Source organism: Suncus etruscus, chromosome 14 (assembly GCF_024139225.1).
Source record: "Suncus etruscus isolate mSunEtr1 chromosome 14, mSunEtr1.pri.cur, whole genome shotgun sequence".
In the NCBI taxonomy this organism is placed as follows: domain Eukaryota; kingdom Metazoa; phylum Chordata; class Mammalia; order Eulipotyphla; family Soricidae; genus Suncus; species Suncus etruscus.
Genome location: NC_064861.1, coordinates 67,293,449 through 67,306,697, shown reverse-complemented (window position 1 = coordinate 67,306,697; position 13,249 = coordinate 67,293,449). Strand labels below are relative to the sequence as shown.

The following is a 13,249-nucleotide window of genomic DNA, read 5'->3' as shown; positions in this document are numbered from 1 at the left end:
GCCAGAGGAGGTAGCCCTTGTGTATCAAGAGAGAAGTTCACGTGGGGTCTGGCCTGAGGCACAGGGATCTGGCCTTGGCAGATTTAATATGGGGCTCTTGACTGTCAGCAAGGTCCTTCTTTGCCCCTTAGGGTGCTTTATGGCTTCTCTATTTGTGTTTCTCAGGGCAGTTCTTCCCACCTCAATGTCTCTCCCACCCCACCTCTCTGCTGGCTCCCCTCAGAGCCAGGCACATAACCTGTTCCCTCACTACCCCTTGCCTCAAGCCTAGCCATGCCCTAAACAACCGTTTTCTGAATGACTAAATGAACGGATGATTTAGCAGCCACCAAGGCTTACTATCAGGAAACAGGAAAATACTGAGGAAAGAAAATGTGACTTCACGCATGCTTAAACTTAAAAAAAAATTTAAGTGCTTCTCTTTCAGTATTGGCCAAACACACTTTCCAAATGTCATTAGTCTGATTATGGGCATAGCCTCTTGAAAATAAAAAATAAAGCATGTCCCTCTCTCTCAGAGGGAATGGATTCATTTAGCCGTGTTACACCAGAATAACTTCACCAAATCTCATGTTTGAAGCTCATTAGGCTGGGATGGCTAATTTCTCCATAATTATTTTAAATGTTCCCCCCGACCGAAACAGTCCTTGGCATCGGCCATGCAGGCCTGTGGCCCAAGCGCTTCCACTTCGGTCATCATTAGTCTAGCAGACGGCCTGGCAGGCTGCGTTTCCATGGAAACAGGCTGGGAAAGGAAGGGAAGAAAAGGGGGGTGGTGGCGGGGCACACAAGGGGAGAACTGTGTGAAGAGCAATGAGACCCCCAGTTTTGAAAGGATGCTGTACCCTCGGTGTGCAGAACAGAACTTGACCAAACAGTAAGAGCCTAATCTGCAGCCCTAACCTGGTTGGAAAGGTGCTAGCCTGACCCTGACAGGTTGCTTAGGAACATATTTTGTTTGTTTTTGGGGCCACCTAGCAGCATTCAGGAGTTACTTCTGGCTCTGGGCTTAGAAATTATTCCTGGCAGGGGGGGAATCATATGGGATCATGGGGATTGACCATGGGTTGGCTACATGAAAGGCAAATGTCCTCCATGCTGTGCTATGGCTCTGGCACCAGTTTAGCAAGTTTCTTAAGCTTCCAGATTAACTTATGATTAGGCTTTGATGGGTGCTGTGCTAACTGAACAGGGGAGACTTGCTAAACACCTAGGCTGCCCAAGTCAGCTGCCCCTGTGGTGCTCCCCAGCTCCTGTTGCTGTCAGCACAGGCATGTGGGAGTGGGGACAGGCAGCCCCATCAGCCAAAAGAAGTGGAACCCTCACAGGGTGTCCCTGCAGAATCCTACAAAAGTCATAAAGGAAGGGATGAAAGGCTTATTCTGAAGCCTTTTTCCAAGATTTTATTTTCCTATGACTAAGGAACCAACAAGGTTAAAAATGGAGGCAGCAGGCTTGTGAGTCCTACTCAGAAACATGCCAGGGACCTGGACTGTGATAGACTCATCAAGGCCTGATTGGGATTGAAGTCTCTCTGTTCCTCCTGCCCGGGATGGGCCAAAGAAGCAAACACAACAGGAGGCAGAAGCCAGGGAGGGAGTGGGGTGTGGGTGAGCAGCAGGGGCAGTGCTAAGAGGCCTCAGTGGAGTGGGGCTGGTACCTGATGTGCTTTTCCTTGTCATCCACCAGGAAGAACCATCGGAACTTGACTGGCAAGGGGCTGCTGTTGGTGATGGTAACGTAGCGGATGACCTCTGTGTCGTTCAGGATGCAGCCGAAGTTCACATCCGTGCTCTCAAAGATGAGGTTGGGGTAGCACACTTCCCCGCGCAGACTCACGCAGTCCACCTGGGGATGCTCTAGGTACTTGATGAACAGAATTTCCTCTGACACCCAGTTGTTCAAGTCAGTTTTGAAGGAAGGGTTGAACTTGATCAGCAGGCTTTTTTTCTCCTCAGGGCCAAGTAGAATAGGCTATGGACAAGCACACTGGAAGTTATTGACCTGTGCACTATGTGCTGTCAACCTGAGACATGAAATAGGCCACGTTCACTCATATTTATGAACACATGGGAACATACAGACAGACGTCCATATTAGATGTCCATATTAGACGTCCATTATAGTCTACGTTAACTATGCAGCTATCCACATTTGGCTCATTCACAATTACAGGTCCACACTTGGACATAGTGGTCTCTGTAGATACTGAAATCCTTGTATTAATGTGTCTGCACATGTGTGCATGTTTTATTAAGTGAAGATAAAAACAAGGATATCTGGAGAGGAATTATTTGAAAGAAGCAATTTGTGTATGTTGTGTTGTGTTGTGTTGTGTTGTGTTGTGTGTGTGTAGGGTTGGAATTTGGATCATCCTTAGCAGTGCTCAGGGCTGATTTCTAGCTCTGTGCTTAGGAGAACATAGGCATTACCTGAGATAGAATCCGACTTGGCTGCATGCAAAGCAAGCACCTATCATTCTAAACTATCTCTCTGGCTCAAAACAAGTGATTTTGCAGAGTAATTTTGTGACCTCCTGTGAGGTCGCAGGAGAAAGGCACTGTCCAGGGAACATCTACGATGAATAGTTACTACAAAATCCTTGTACCTAAAAAGAAATTCAGTGGTAAATGGTTTCTCCTAGACAAATGGGTCTTCTAAAGCAGTAGCAACAGAGAAGGTGACTCAGAAGAGTTCACTTCCTCTCCCTCTTAACTCCTGCAGTTTTCGCTTTCAGGCCAGCCTCACTGATGGCCCATTCTCTCTCTCTCTCTCTCTCTCTCTCTCTCTCTCTCTCTCTGTCTCTCTCTCTCATTCTCTTTCTCTCTCACTCTCTCTCCGCTCTTCTCCCCTCTCTCTCTTTCTCTCCTCTCTTCTCTCTCTTTCTCTCTCTCTCTCACTCTCTCTCTCTCTCTCCAATTTAAAATGGCACTCCACTGCTGTGCAATTTATTCAGTGGATTCTGTTTCTTCTATTTGGGTTTAAACCCTTATGTGTTCCTTGATGCCAAGGAACCAAAAACATAGTGACACACAGGGGAACCTGCCCACAGAAAATTTAGCCAGGAGCTGACATTTTCAGGAACTGCTCAACGTTGATATTTAACGGGTCTGAAAATTGCCTTAGGCTTTTGCAGCCAGGGCCCCGAGGCAGTCTGAGGAGGGCACACAGAGGCTCTGTCTAGACAGTCCCCTGTGAACTGAGTCAAGGTGCTCCTCTCAGCTGATAGAACCCACCACTCACTCAGGAGTCAGAGAGGGGCTTGGGTTGGTGCTGACCATGGTACCCAGCTCTTGTCAGGCGATGCTGGATATTTGTCTCCTCTGCAGACCCACTTTAATTCCTTCCCCATTTCCCTCATGGACTGTTATTTTTTGCAGAAATGATACAAATTCACAAATGTACATTATGCACAGAAAAGCACCAGGAGGAAATCAGAGATACCCACATGGGACACACTTTAGTCCAAATGTAATGGATGGCTAATTTTGTTTTTGTACAAAGACTTGTTGATTAAAGAAATGGTTTGCATATTTCTCAGTAAATCAAACCAACACTGAAAATGTTTCCCACACAAGAGCTATTAACCCTATACTTAAGGGCTCTGAGTTACACTGTTGGGTTCACATTCTGATGGCCATGTGCTATTCGCTAGACTCAGCCAAAGTCACTGCATCTCCCAGGCCTCAATTCCTCCATCTTTAAAATGGGGTAATAAGTTTTGTTTTTTCAAGAGAATCGAATGAGTTAAAATCTACAAGAGCTGCTCGAGCAGTGGCTGGCACACACTCTATGAGATGTAAACACCACTATTATCCCTTTATGTTCAAGAAAAAGAGATGTCTATGCATGAAGCAGCATCAATAATATCTTATTGACTTCCGGCTAGAAAAGAGAATGAGATCAGCTGCTTCCGCTGCCGCTGCCTCATGAATTTTGTTATTTAGAGAGTTGCTTGAAGAAGTCAAGGTTTAAAATATTCTGCTCTTTTTTTTTCTTTTGTCATACCCAGCAGTGCTCAGGAATTCCTCATGGCAGGCTTAGGAGACCATATGGAATGAAAGGGATCAAAGCCAGGTTGATCCATGCAAGGCAAATGCATCACTCCAGCTATCACCCGCTATCGCTGCAGCCCTGAGATCAGATCTTTTAAGCCACGGGTCTCAAACTCAATTTACCTGGGGGCCGCAGGAGGCAAAGTCAGGGTGATCCTTGAGTACAAAGTCAGTAGTAAGCCTTGAACATTGGGGGGTGTGACCCAAACAACTAAAACAAAACAAAACAAAACAAAAAAAGATTCCTCTAGGGCAGGGCCACAAAATGTTGTACGGAGGGCCGTTTGTGGCCCGCTGGCCGCGAGTTTGAGACCCCTGTGCCTTCCAACAAACTCAGTGCCTCTTAGGGCCTTCCCCCTTCAACCTTCTAAGAGTTATATTTGGTGTCCTTCAAGGTGGTTGTATTTCATTGGTCAACCTGAGGGTGTGTGAGCACTGTAGCCATTGATATCTTGCATCCTGAGAGTGTCTGTGTTTTTAATGTTCTGCTCAAAGGGCAATTTGGCTGGTTGTAAAAGTTTCCTGGGTCCCACTCTCTTTTGCACAAGGCAACTACTGCTGCACTGGCATCAGACACTAGCATTGCTGTGGAGGCGGCTGAGGTTAGGGTCTTCCCTGATGGGTTTCTTCTTGGAGTCTTTGGTGACCAGTAACTTCAGGAAGTGAGGCCCCCATCATGGAATATTGTGCCAAGACAAGAAGTAGCCTTAGTTAAAGAGAAAAAGTTTCCAAACAGTTCATTTACATGCTTGAAAAGCCAGAATAACAAAAAGAAAAGTCAGTTTTGTGTCCATCTTCCTATATTTTACCCAATCCCCGAGTTACTGCCTCTCCCCAAAGGAGCGAACATCCTTCCTACTCTTGAAGGGATATTACATGGATATAAAAATCAGATTCTTATAGGAATTCCTTTGCTATACAGCATTGATATAAACTACGCTATTGTTTTCATTTTGCTTTGTCACTGGGAAGCTACTTTCAGTATTTATAGATCTATCTCATTCTTTTTAATTGCTACATTTTATTACAGCATAAAATTTGTCATCATTTATTTAACCCATTTCTGTTTGAAGGATACCAGCTCCAATCTTTTGTTCCTATAAGCTCCATTACAATGAATATCTTCATACAGACGTCCCCCTTATAGTGTATCTAAGTCTGTAGAAAAATTCCTAGGAGTGAGTGACCACGCACGTCAGGGGTATGAATGAGGAAAGTGCTGAATGCTGCTGACATATTGTCTTCAGTGTAAAACCCACCCCCACTCTTCACGAGATCACCCCTATACAGAGCTGTATCCAACTTCTGCACTTTGCCAAATTGGAAAAAAATACTGTTTTCAAGCAATTTGAATTTGCATTTATTTAAATATCATTAAAGTAGAGCTGTGGTTTTTAAAAAGTATATCAAGAAACATTTTCTTTCTTTCCTTCCTTCCTTCCTTCCTCCTTCCTTCCTTCCTTCCTTTTCCTTCCTTCCTTCCTTTTCCTTCCTTCCTTCCTTCCTTCCTTTTTTCCTTCCTTCCTTCCTTCCTTTTCCTTCCTTCCTTCCTTCCTTCCTTCCTTCCTTCCTTCCTTTTCCTTCCTTCCTTCCTTCCTTTTCCTTCCTTCCTTCCTTCCTTCCTTCCTTCCTTTTCCTTCCTTCCTTTTCCTTCCTTCCTTCCTTCTTCCTTCCTTCCTTCCTTCCTTCCTTCCTTCCTTCCTTCCTTCCTTCCTTCCTTCCTTCCTTCCTTCCTTCCTTCCTTCCTTCCTTCCTTCCTTCCTTCCTTCCTTCCTTTCCAAACTCTTCATTGCCTTTGCCTATTATTTTCTATTGGATTTTTGACGTTTCTCTTGTTGGTTTCTAGATAGAAAATTATATGTGTGCCTTTATTAAAGTTATATGTACAATTAAGGATGCTCCATCCTGGCTTCTACCCACAACAGATAGACCAACAGTTGTCAATTCTTCTAGTAGGGCTGGTTAACAGAGTAGTTTCCTTGAGTAGAGAGGGAATGGAAGACCAGGTGGTAGACATATCCTAGATACCTAGGATTATTCTGGCAGTGCCAGAATCCACTTCAGAAATGGAAAATTTCCTCTGATATTTTGATCCATTTCTCAGGGAAGAACAAATCTTTCTGCAGTCTCTCCTGGGTTTTATAGTTGAGTCAGTGGGACAGCTGTTGGGTACACACAGAACACCTCTATTTTTAGCACCTCTTTTGCCCCTTGTTGTCTGGGGCTAAAGGACTCCCACATATGTATAGTCTCACTGGAAAATTTTTTAAGATACTGGGTCTTTTAGTTTATTTATTTAGTTTTTGAATTTTGTTAACTGAGTCACATCCTTATTGCATTTTCTAAAACTTGTTTAAATCTTTTGTTTCTTGGTTGTACCCATTTTTGCTTTCCTTTGCTTTATTGCTCTGGGTTTCATCTATACTTAAAATATTTTTTAAACTCTATTTAAATACTATAGCTTACAAAGCTGTTCATCATACAGTTATTTCAGGTGTTCAATGTTCCAACACTAATTCCACCACCAGTGTGACCTTCCCACCACTATTTTCCCCAGTTTCCTACTCACCCTTGACCCTTTAGCATGCACAAAATAATGTACTTTTGAACCTTGTTAGAACAAAATAGATAGAAATTATATCTATATAATTATAAAAATTATCAAATTATAAAAAATACTTCAATAAAAGAAAATTTGTGAAAGTTGTTATATCTCACATGGGATCATTAAAGTCAGAGGGTTTACTAAATTGTTGTTAGTTGAGCCTTCTATATTATTGTTTTATATTATTGTTTATTCTGCTTAGTTGGCTTCTATGCTACTTTCCCATGTAACTTGGTTTGCTCCTACTGGGCTGTCAGTATTGTAAAATTTGGAGGTGTTGTATGTGTGTTCTAGGAAGTCCAGGATCTGTAGAAATGGACCACTGAGTTTCAGTGGTTTGGCTTGCCTGGTGGCTCTTCTGAGATTAGTGGCGAAGTTTTAAAGCTCGGCCACTGCTTACATGGCAGTGACTGCAGGATGTGAGTGTGGCTGCTAGGGCTTCCAGCAGTATAAGGTGGGGAGGTGATGGTGATGGAAGGGCACCCATCCTCATTTCAAGAAGACCCAAGAGTTTTCAACTAGAAAACTGGTGTATCTTGAATTTTTGTCAGCTTGGTGTCTCTGAGAAATCAGTCTTGAAGCAGTGAGGTTGGACCACTTGCATGGCTATGAATAAATGTGGGTGTGGCTTTGGCAAGCTGGGGACTCAGCCCACCTTTCTCCTGAGGGTGCCCCAGAACTTTAAGCCCCAAAAGGTCCACTGTACTAATGAGTTTTGGCAGTTTGAGCTTGTATCCCTTCTAAGATTAGTCATGAAGTTGGATTGTTGTTTACATACATGCCTTACTGAATCATGCCTTATGGCACATTTTCACCTTTCCTTCTGCTCTGAGAGTTTGAGTTCAGTCTTCATCATCTTTGGACACTTACATCTCCCTGGGGGCACAAACTTAGTCTAGAAACCTCTCTGAGATAGCAGAGGATGTTATGCTTGGTCTTCCTTAGCCAGTTTCCTACTGGGCTGGTTTCTGTTGCTTCTTGCTTCCCTTGATCTCCTCCATTTATTTCTCCATTCAGGGATTTTAGCTTTGCTTTTCCTCAACTCATACTTGAATGAGTCCTATGAAGTTTTTGATAGGAAGCAACAGAGGTAGATGGCAGCTCAATTTACAACTGCAAAAATGGTCTGAAATACCCTCTGACCACACACTGGTGCCTCATCTCCCATGGAGGCACCTCCCCAAGTGTGCTTCCCTATAAAGGTCCTTCTATCTTGGGCTCCCTCCTCTGACACTGTCTTGTTTATCCTTCTGTCTCTCCTCTATCCTCTATCTCCCCAGATTCACAGGCTGAGAACAGGGAGGCCTGGCTCTTCACTCCTTCCTTCCCATAACCCTGTAACCATTGCTTCCCATAACCGTTGCTCTCTGTGACTGCAACAAAGAATCATGGACACTGACTATACCAGGGTGAAGTTTTGGTTGGATTGGAGATAAGGAGAGAAATACATGAAAAGATGATTCCAATTTCTTGTTGGCAGGCTTTTTTTTTTCTGAAAGGGGAGCTGCATTGAAATAGGTAGGAAGGAAAGAATTATTGGAATAACCATGTTACATCAGGAATTGGTTTCCTGATTAATATAGAATTCATTTAAATTCACTAAACATTTTCTGTGTTCTTTCCTCACTGTTTCTTGGATTTGATTTTACTGGACTGAAACCAGGGAGTGTCTTGATAGAATTTTCTTCCTTTTTCACTTATGGCCTTTTCCCCCTCCTCACTCCCCCTTGCCCTGCATTGAGTTAGTTACCTCAGGAGTTATGGGCAGTGGAGATTTATCATTCTCACAGATGAAGAAGGGGCCAGTGGAGGAAAGCAGAACATTCAAAGGCAGGCTGGAAACATTCTTCATGACCAAGGGCTTGTACTCGGGTTTCAGAATGCAGCTGGGTGTCTATGAATGAGGAAGAAGAGGACAGAAGCCAAGTTACACTTGGTCCCGTAAGATTTTTGTAACAAAAATTTCCTTATACATTGTGATTGGCTGAGTTAGTGTCCTTTGATCACTGTCCCCATCCCTAGCTCCCTCTTCATATAATTTCTAAATAGCTCATCTTAGATAACTCATTTGAAATACCTGATTGACTACTTAAAAGTGATCGTATCTCCATCAGAAACACTCATTAGATTTTCCCTTCTCTGTTACCTGGTTTCTCCTTGGAGCCCCTCAGGGCTGTGGACAGGGTCCCAGGGGTGTGTGGTGCCTAGAGAGCGCAGGGATCATTATAATGCAGAGAACATCCTTCCTTATACAATGTTCTTTCATGCCAACATTTCCAATTTGCAAATATATTTTTCTTGTTAAGCCGACTAATGCTGCTCTTTCTCCCCATTTCCCCCGATAACACTGGGATAATGCATTTAGAATTGTCTTGTCACTCTATTAGACATGTCAAACTTAATTTTTAAACTGGAGAAAACATAAGAAAAGGATACTGAGTTGAAAGTCTCCAGGCAGACTGGTTACCCTCATTTTGATGAAGCCGTCCTATTTCCTGTGTGCCTGGCTAGAGGCAGGGGCACCAGGATGCTCCCTGTGACCCCCAAGGAGGGCTCTCCTTCCAACCTCTGCTTGGATCTTCCAACAATGCTGGGCTGTGTTTCCTGTCCCATTGTTCTGATTTGATTTTCTTCTTGTTTATAACTGAATCTGTCTGATTCCTCTTTTGGATCTGCATCTGCTTCTGGGTCCAACATGGCCCCCTTGTAGTGTAGTTTCTAGACCCCCGCTCTGAATGACCAGTGAACGGGGTCAGTGTCCAGGGTATTTAGGCTGCTACCATAAACTTCACAGAATGGGGTGTTTTGCACTTTGTAAACCATTATGGCTCATACCTCTGGACATAGAGAAGTCCATGGTTAATGCCCCAGCAAAACTGTTATCTGTGAGGGCGTCTTCCTGGCTGGTGGATGACTTTCTTCTCACTGTGCCCTTGCATGACTGAGAGCATTTATCTCTCCCCACTCTAGTCTTAGAATGAGGTACCACTCAGGAGAGTGGGATCCCACTCAGGAGATCACTCAGTGACCCCATTCAGGAGAGCCCCATTATCTGGCCCCAACTGTCTCCAGAAGACCACACCTTCATCACCACTGCTTTGGAATTAAGAGGAAACACAACTATCCATCCCCAATAGTGTTCAGATCCTCCTGCCTTAATTGCAACCCCTTCTTTGCACTCCCAGAATTCTTTCCGGGGTTCAGTCTTGGGTTTACCCCTTTCCATGATAATTCAGGGCCATGGCTTGCCTAATATTTGGATGGGGAGAAGCAGCCCCTTGGGGGCCTCTCCAAGGACCCCTAGAGAACTGCCCTACCTGCCACCCCCAGGCCAATTGGAAGGGGTCTTGTGGCTTTGGGTAGCTTTGAAGGTAAGAAGCCATCGGCTCTTGGTTTGGGTAAGAGCCCATCTGGAGAAAGAGCTGATGTACAGAAAAGCCCTTCTGTTTGAAAATAATGCTCTCATTACATTGTCTGTTTTCCCCAGATACCAGGGGACAGGATTTGCTGTACCTCTGGAAACAAACTGAGAGCAAGTTTCAACTGCCCCTTTCTATTCCATGGAGATATGGTGCCCATTTCTGTGGCTTAGGGACAACAGGTACCCACTAGATTGAATCTGAGGAAATAGTGAGAGAAAAACTCTTCCATAGGCAGGGTCAGCCTCATTAAGAGACTAATGCACTAAATCAGCTAGATTTGCTCTGAGCCAGGAACAAGGAGACAGAACAGTTTGGTGTTAAAGAATCGTGTTTGAACCTTGAGATGGAGAGGCATGAGGAGGGTGCACTTTTTAAGGTTCCTGATAAGGATTCCATAGAAGTGGAAATAAACTAAACTAAAAAAAAAAACAAACAAAAAAAAAAACAACAACACAGTGCTAGGATGCTGTTTCAATCTAGCGAAGTTTGGGGGTGGGTGGGAGAAAGAAGCATAGAAGCAAATAGACAGATTCGTGGCTCAATTCATGTCTTCACTTCCATTCAACTGTGGTTATTGCCTTCTCAGGATAAAAATCCAAACAATAGCCGCTTTTTGCAAGAATATGCTTTTAGAAAAGCAAAAACAAGGTTACAGATATAAAGAAAAGGAACATTACCCATACATATTCTTTTTTTTAATGAGTGTTTATGGGCTTTGGGAAAAAATCTAACAAGAAACTAAGCTGCAAAAATTAACGTACTTGTAATGTCTTGCACAGAACAACTATCAGTAATTTCCTCTAGAATCTAGAGTCTAGATAGTTACATTTGGAGAAAATATGAGGCAGCTGCTACCAATAAATATTATTCCCGACTTCTTGAAAAAAGGAGGAATTTAAAACAGCAATAGTGGGTTGGTAATGCTGGAGGAATTCATATTGTCTTTCCTTGTTAGGTCACCTGGTGTCAGGCCCTTCGGGTAAGGGATCAGAAGCCCTACTCACTTGGCCACCTTCTCTGCCAATGTGCTGGGCCCTGGCTCAGACCTGGACTGACTGGAATAGAACTAATCCATCAAGACTATCAACTCTCTGTAACCATCCCATAGCAGCACACCTTACCCATATGGGTACCAGGGGGTGTCTTTCCAGTGTAAAGGAAACAAAGGGGTCCCACTACCAAAATAAATGGTCTTGAACTCTTTTCTACACCCCCAGTCACAAATGAAATCCTGGTGGAGGGGTATACTGTGACCTATGAGGTACCATCATGCCCATGCCCAGGGCTTTCAGGAACTGCAACTTAGCTTTAACTGGGCCACACACAGCTGGTCACAAGGGACAATTGGGACAAGTGGGCAAGAGGTGTGGCCCTAGGCCTAGAGTATATGAGTATGTGCAGAACAACTCAGCACATAGGAATGCCCGGTCTCAGGCCGTGGCACAAACATTTCAGACAGACACAGGCCAAGACTCAGAATTTTCAGCTGAACATTGTATTGGCCTCAAAGTATGAAGAAACATGGGGAGAGGGTGGCTGGAACAAGCTAGACCCCTCAAGCAGCACCACTCACCTTTTCCAGGCGGTAGTTGACATGCTTGGTGGAGAGTTGGAGGAGCGGAGCTATGAACTCACAGGTAACCTTCACAGCCATTATCAGGGTCTTGCCCCCCTGTGTCCCAATCACTGCATGGCACACCAGACGCTCTTCGACTCTCTGTGGACAATACATGCTGGTATGGCTCAGAGCATGCACAGGGTTACAGTCAGCAGCTGAACCCAGCTTCCTGCTGGGGGGGGTCCCGAGAGAGCACATTTCTCTATACAGGGCATTTATGGGCTCACACAGCCAAGTTTGGGTGGTTCAGTATGTCTTGGGGGGCTTTATTTTGCCGACTATCTGAGGATGTGGTTAGGTTCACTGACACGGGGTCCAGTGTTAAAACCTGTCTCTCTTATCCCCATCTCTGTGTCTGCACTCTCCCCCAATGCCTCTCACTCACCCTGTATCAGGGCCCTTGGAGACTGGGCATACAGTGATAGACAAGGCTAACATTCTTCTTTCTGGGCTGACCCTCCCCAGGCCATTCTTTGCTTCTCAAACTAATCAAAAAACTGTGGTGGGGAAATTTTTCTCTTCTGAACTGAACACTTAAAAATGATGCTACGGAAGTTAGTTAATATTTCTTTGGACCCTTGAGGCACAGGCTTTCATAAAGAAGATCAGACCCAAGGTAGATTCTATCATGAAGAGCTGGTATGGAAGAAAGTGGGATTTTGGGACAGTAACGAATCCACATCTCAGCTCCACGACGAATCTAACCTGGGACTTTCCACAGAGCCTTTAGGAGAGCTGGGGACAGTGGCCATACAGCTGACCTGCCTCTCAGGAGAAGCAGCTTCTGAGACAGGCACTTCGGTCATGCTACTAGAGGCTGGGGCTAGGTGCCAGTGGGCTGGCCAGCTTTGCCTCCCTAGTGCATGGCACTTGGAGTGACACATGCCATCATATTAGAGCCTCTACTCTCTTTTGCACAGAGAATGTATCTTACCTGAAAGTGCCCTAAAAAGACATGATACTGCTTCTTGGCCCTTGCACACTCAACAGAGACCAGCAGCAGACAGCTCTCCTGAGGGCATTTTGTCTAGGCTTCCAAGGAGAGTTTGGGGCCATCTTTTAAATTGGAGATAAGAGTCAGGGCCCAGCTAACCCCAATGCTCACCCACAAAGCCCATGTTGTGAGAGAGAAGCAGAGATCTGGGAAGTTTTTTTTTTTTTATTTTTTTGGCCAGTTTCTATTTTCAGGACAAACAGAGCAGCAATAGCTCATTAGGAAGTCACAGCATCCTGCAGGGGGATGTGCCCATACTGTGTCTTCCATAGTGAAACAAAACTGTTTAGCGTGTGGAGGGTGCTGAGCTGGGAGGGGCTGAATGTGGGACAAGCTGTCACCAGTACTTGTTGGCTTCTGATTGTTGCCTCTGGGGCCAAGAATAATTAATATTATTAATTATTAATTATTATTATTATTATTTAGCTTTTGGGCCACACCTGGCTTACACCTGGCTCTCGGGGATTATTTCTGTCAGGACTGGGGTCCTTAAGCAGTGTTGGGGATCCAACTGTGATTAGGCCTTAACTCCTGTACTATCTCACCAGCCCCTAA

The 13,249-nt window shown here is 44.5% G+C and overlaps 1 protein-coding gene across 1 annotated transcript in view; it reads right to left on the bottom strand.

Moving 5' to 3' along the window:
* HYDIN (HYDIN axonemal central pair apparatus protein) overlaps positions 1-13,249 on the bottom strand; it is a 263,378-nt gene that overhangs the window by 100,086 nt on the left and 150,043 nt on the right. Inside the window, 3 exon segments of the mRNA XM_049786325.1 lie at positions 1,661-1,974; positions 8,411-8,554; positions 11,656-11,799. Of these exon segments, the coding sequence (XP_049642282.1) occupies positions 1,661-1,974; positions 8,411-8,554; positions 11,656-11,799 (602 nt within the window).